A 6,118-nucleotide genomic window follows, 5' to 3' on the forward strand; every position below is an offset into this window, starting at 1 on the left:
AACAGAACCTATATATATATATATATATTAATGAAGATTTGAGGAGGAAGCGATGACCAACAATTAAAAGATAAGAATAGTGAAAACAAAATGACTTCATCGCCAAATAGGCTCTTCCCTAAACAAATCCATTGAAAAATGGAGTGGGCCAAGGAAGATAATTACCTTCATTTTAGGCTCGGAGAGGTTAATTGGCCCACTTAAGTAAGGCCCAATCACACTTCTTGCATGTATTTGCTTTGGGAGGGTGAAGCTTTACTGCCGTTTCTATATTCCAATTATATTATGAAAATATTTTTCTAAGAGTTATTTTGTTCGCTAGAAAAAAAGATTTTAAAAAAGAATAAATTGCTTTCGCACATTTTGAATACTTTTGAAAATAATTGTAAGGTTTAAAATCTCTTTAATTTTAAGTATATATATTTACAAAAATAATGAAATATGGTAAGCTTATCATTATAAAGAATACATATTTTCTAACTAAAAAACAGCCACAAAGCCCTTAAAAAAGGCTCTATCTACCGCTGCGTGTAGCTTTATTGTTATCACGTGAAGACCCAATACCGAGTTATACCAAGCTATACCGAGCAATACCGAGTTATACAAAAGTTGTACCGAGTTTTTCCTAGGAAAAACTCGGTACAACTCGGTATAGCTCGGTATAACTCGGTATTGGTCTTCACAGAGCGGTATTCCTCGTTATTATCAAATAATACCTAGCAATACCGAGTTTTTTGGCGGGATTTTGCCTCCGACCGGACGTTCCTCTACGTCCTTACACCGGACCTAATAAAAGTTCATAAATTTAGGCTAAAAGCCTAAAAGCTCATTGGTCTCTTGGCCTTTATTAACAATCATGAATAGTATTTTTATGTTTAAATTGTATTAAAATTTTGGCCGGCGAGCTCAAAAGGTACCAGAATATATTAACCTATCAGCATTAACCTAATAGGCCCATAATATATTAATTTAATAGATAAAATGGTAATCAACAAAATATGCCAAATTTGGCCAAAGCCTTCACCATCATTGACTAAATGAATTGGCTAAGGTGGCTAAGGTTCCTTTGTGACATTTTTATTACTATTCTTTTAAATAATTTTAAATAAAAAAAATTAATTCAAAAAATTTCGTATTAAAAAAATTGCTTTAAAAATTTTCCAAACGAAACTTAACTGCTTTTTAATAAATTTTTTTCGAAACAGAGTTGCTAAAATGACTGACACATCCTCCCTCTCAATTTGATAATGGATGATTATAAGAATTTTAGAAACAAATTTGACCTTCTATAAATGTGGCGGAGAACACTAAAAATACACCTAAAGATGATGATAATTGTTAGATGAAGTCAGTCAAATGATGGTGTGAAGGCGATGAAGGATGTAGTGAGGGTTGGATGATGTCAGTCGAATGATAGTGGATGTCACACCGCATAATCTAATTTTAAAAAATAATATTTTTTTTATCATTTAAAATAAACAACAAACAAGTATACATAACTTTTTATCAACATAAATATTAGTAAAAATAAAGCTATCGAACAAAACATTAATATACACATTTGTATTGATTCCAAAAATTATGCACACTACTCAGGATTTATGAAATCACATCAAAAAATTTTTGTCATAAGTACAAAAGAAATATTAAAATAACAAGAACCTAAACGTAAAAGATGTGAAATTTTTTAGCCACATATAATAATCTCAAGAGTCCAACAAACAACCAAATCCTACAACTGAACTTAAAGCACGAAAAATGAAAAATATGCATGTCAACAATTAAATCATAGTAGTAGTATTAATATGATCATGAATAATTATAGAAATAATAAAACACACATGAATACTAGTACAATTTATCTATAAACAGTAAAACAGTACAGAATAGAACAGTATAGTTAGGAAATCAATAAACTGATACGAATGTCGAATCAATAAAGTAATTGTTGTATTAGTATTATCAATCAGTAGAAAAATCATATAAAATAGTAAAACAAAAGTATCAGTTAAAATTATCGGAATTATGTCAATACAGTAAAATTCTATAATGATATACATATACTATACAATTATTTTATATTAGTATAAAATTAATATTTTAATCATATGTTCAGTATATCACACATTTAATGTCAGTACAGTAAATCAGTAATATCAAATAAAATCGGTGTCGATATCGACAACAGTAACAGTCTAGCGACAATAACAATAAAATAATATATTAACAGTAAATTTGTGTAATAACAATAAATCCGTACAGTAATAAGAATAATACATCAATAACATGTATTTCAGTAGTCACACTAAACAAGTAAGAATTTTAATTAAAATTAATCGGTATTTATTTTGTAAGTAGTAATCCGTAAAAATATCACGTTGACTCAATAAATAGAGTCATCACTCTTTACCTTTAGAAGAGTAATCATCTCATTATAACTCTCAATCAATATCACATAAATCAATAGATGATAACACCAAATCATAGTATTGAAAGAAAAGCCTTTCAGCCTACTATCCTGTACATGTTAGTCAATTTCCAGCCAATATTATTAGTTAAATCAATTTGTACTTGTCCTCACACATATTATTACGATAGAACTATAATAATAATAATGATCAGTTATTACTTAATCATATATTCATATTAATTTTCAAGGCATGCATTAATAATATACTTATAATAAAAACATCAGTTATTTAATCATTAAGAACCGCAAAAAATACAATAACTTTCATTTTACCCATTTTACCCTGTGAAATCTAATAAATGTTATAATCAAAATGTCTAGGATATTCGATACGATACAATACAAAAAGCTGTGTGGTAAAAGCTCAATTAATCTAAGGAAAGTACAATAAAATTAGTTCTGTAGAGAATAAAAGAGATAAAATCAAAATATTTGAAAATAGAGATACGGTTGGAATCAACTACAATAATCAGAGCTATTTCTACAAAATTGGCAAAATTATCTGACTGCTAAAAATCTGCATTCTCCCTCTCTCCATTGCATTGCAATTCAAACATGAATTCATAATTTCTATTTTCAATTATTTTTCTAAAATTCTAATATTTACAATCTACCAGCATTAGAAAATGTTATTCTTGATATTTTCTTTAAGGATTCAGGCACAAGATCAATATAAATCAAATTCATATGATCACAACTCAAATCAAATTAAACTCAAATCAAAACTTGTCGAAATAAAAATTATTTAGTCATGCATCTCATTCTATAACATGCTATTCAATTATGCATACAAAATAATGCATCTTAATCAACACAATATACTTAGACTCACAATCAATTCCTATAGCTCTAATAATAATCAATTCTTCTTAAATCTCTATTGATCGTTTGATCATTGACTATTTTTTCAACATCTGTGTAGGCAACTTCAAACCAAGTTCATTTAAGGTTTGAATAAAATTTGATTAAGGTTTGAATAAACTTGAGATTGAATCTCGTTGAATTGATTCAAGTCATCTTCAAACCTTATTAAAAAAAATTTCAAATTCGAAATAGTTTAAACTAAATTTGCACAGTGCATTTCGACAAGCAGTTCATAAAAAAAATTTGCTCATATTTCTCTAATCTTGAATATTTTGAGGCATACCAAATCATATATATATATTTGTGTGGGAACTCAAAACCTTAAGGCTAGACTTCAAATTCTACTCATCCTTGAAGTATAAAGTTCTTCTAAAGTTTACCCAAAAAAAAGTTCTTCTAAAAGAGGAGCTCCATGACTAGATACCAAGTCCTCTTCTTCCTCTCTCTGATAGCATTTGTATTGTTGGGTTCTTCCTCGGCAATCCCAAGGAAGAACGTGGGGATATATGAGCTCAAGAAAGGAAACTTCTCTGTTAAGATTACGAACTGGGGTGCCACAGTCCTCTCGGTCATCCTTCCAGATTCCAAAGGCAAGTTTTTCTCCATGGGGATTCCGTTAATCATCTGGAAACCTTTAAAAATGCATATTTTCCCGTTTTTTGGTTCATTATTGAAGATTTTATCTCAATATAATGTTACAACGTACTTATACTTCTACAGGAAATTTAGCTGATGTTGTTCTTGGTTATGAAGGGCTTCGTCCATACATTGTACGATTCTTGTCCTTAACAAACTTCTTTATTTCCGTTCTGTTTCTTTCCTTTCCTGCTTCGGTCTTTTTTATTCCACAATTCTTCAAGCAATTTCATGTCTCCAGCAGAAGCCTAACCACACTTTTGTTAATATTCAGAATGGGAATACTTATTTTGGTGCATTGGTAGGGAGGGTTGCTGGCAGAATTTCAGGGGCTCGATTCGTTCTAAATGGAACTGCATATAGGTTATATCCTAACGAAGGAAAAAACAGCCTTCATGGTAAATCAAACTTATTAAATTGGTACAAAATGGCTTGTAATTTAGCTAAAGTTTTATCTTTATATTGTATTTCTTTCGAGCAGGTGGGCATAGAGGGTTCAGCTTTGTCATCTGGACAATCAAGGAGAAGGTTGATGGTGAATTCCCCTACATAAAGTTGTATTACTACAGTTTTAACAAAGAACAAGGTTGTCACCTTCGCTTTTATCAGATTATAATTAGGGTGTTAGAACAAAACTTGTAGGAAGAAGAACTTGTTCTTCTTGATTCTTGATGAGAGAGGGAAAACAGGTGGAGGAGATAACAGGAAATTAGATTTTCTTTTTATTAATTACAGGCTATTACAATGGGTGTTTTATAATGAGCATAGAGTGACTATTCATAGGCATTTACACTAATATGATGTCATGTAGGAACAATTTAACCTAAAACCTAGACCAATACTCGACATAGGGGCATGAATTTATGATTTTAATTACCTTCACCAATCAAATAGAGCATATTACGTCATTTGATTAGTTTAAAAATATATAATTAGTCATTTTTTTATTCAAAAGTTCAAAATGGCCCTACCAATTCAGATTTTTGGAGGCTGATATGATCAACATCTAATATCAGTAAAAATCATGATTGATTAGCATATCAAGAACTTATTGTGTTATGTTTAGATAATATTGAAAATATATAGGTTACCTGACAATAGGCTGCACTACAACATTATTTATTCTAACATATAAACTATTATTCTTACACTTGTTGCAACTTTAAATCAAAATCATAGAATAGGTTTTCCTGGCGATCTAGATGTCTATGTGACCTACAAGATCTCTGGTGATTATGAACTGAGTATCACAATGGAAGCCAAGCCAAAGACAAAAGCCACACCAGTAAATCTTCTCCAGCATTCCTACTGGAACCTCGGTGGCCATAGCTCCGGCACAATCTTATCAAATACCGTCCAGATCTTTGCCTCCTATCTTATTCAAGTAGACAATCAGAGCATCCCGACAGGAACTATCTCTTCAGTCTCTGATAGCCCTTTCGACTTTCGCAAACCAAACATCATCAAAAGTCGAATCAAACATGTCAAGAATGGCTACAACACTAACTATGTTGTTGATGGCCATGGAATGAGGAAAGTTGCAGTTGTAGAGGATGGTCGGTCAGGCCGGGCAATGGAGCTTTGGGCAAATCAGCCTGGAGTTCAGTTTTACACTGCATATTATGTGAATGATGTTGAAGGCAAAGGAGGGGTGATATATAAGAGATATGCAGGTCTATGCATGGCTTCACAAGGGTTTCCTGATGCTGTGAACCATCCTCAATTCCCTTCACAGATTGTGAAGCCTGGAGAGGTTTACAAACATGACATGTTGTTCAAGTTTTCATTTTAGCGTGAAGAAAAGGATTGGGTAAGGTGTATTATCTTCAATTGCTGCTTTTAGCTTGGCGTTCAAAGTAAGTACCTATGGAATCTTTCCATAAGAAAAATTTCTGTGCTTCTCAAATTTATCCTAATAAAATGAAAAAAAAAACTTTCTTTCGATATACAGTGAATACAGATAAAATGGGAATATTGACGACAAATTAATTATTTACTTGTATAATAGTTACTATGAATTTTTTTTTTTGAATAAAAAATTAATATTCAATTCCCAGAACTCTATGATTGACTCCTAGTCTCCTAATGTTCAAAATCTGGAGCCCAAAAATTTGCCTCAAGGAAGCACTCAATTATTCACAAATATTA

General features: G+C 31.1%; 1 protein-coding gene across 1 annotated transcript in view; it reads left to right on the forward strand.

Moving 5' to 3' along the window:
• LOC110109784 (aldose 1-epimerase-like) overlaps positions 1 to 5,842 on the forward strand; it is a 7,692-nt gene extending 1,850 nt beyond the window's left edge. The window contains exons 2-6 of the mRNA XM_020840983.2: positions 3,738 to 3,924; positions 4,055 to 4,104; positions 4,245 to 4,368; positions 4,452 to 4,556; positions 5,155 to 5,842. Of these exons, the coding sequence (XP_020696642.2) occupies positions 3,738 to 3,924; positions 4,055 to 4,104; positions 4,245 to 4,368; positions 4,452 to 4,556; positions 5,155 to 5,762 (1,074 nt within the window). The 3' untranslated portion in view covers positions 5,763 to 5,842. The remainder of the gene's footprint in view (positions 1 to 3,737; positions 3,925 to 4,054; positions 4,105 to 4,244; positions 4,369 to 4,451; positions 4,557 to 5,154) is intronic.
• The last annotated feature ends 276 nt before the right edge of the window (positions 5,843 to 6,118 follow it).

This window comes from Dendrobium catenatum, unplaced genomic scaffold (assembly GCF_001605985.2).
Source record: "Dendrobium catenatum unplaced genomic scaffold, ASM160598v2 fragScaff_scaffold_1116, whole genome shotgun sequence".
Classification (NCBI taxonomy): Eukaryota; Viridiplantae; Streptophyta; class Magnoliopsida; order Asparagales; family Orchidaceae; genus Dendrobium; species Dendrobium catenatum.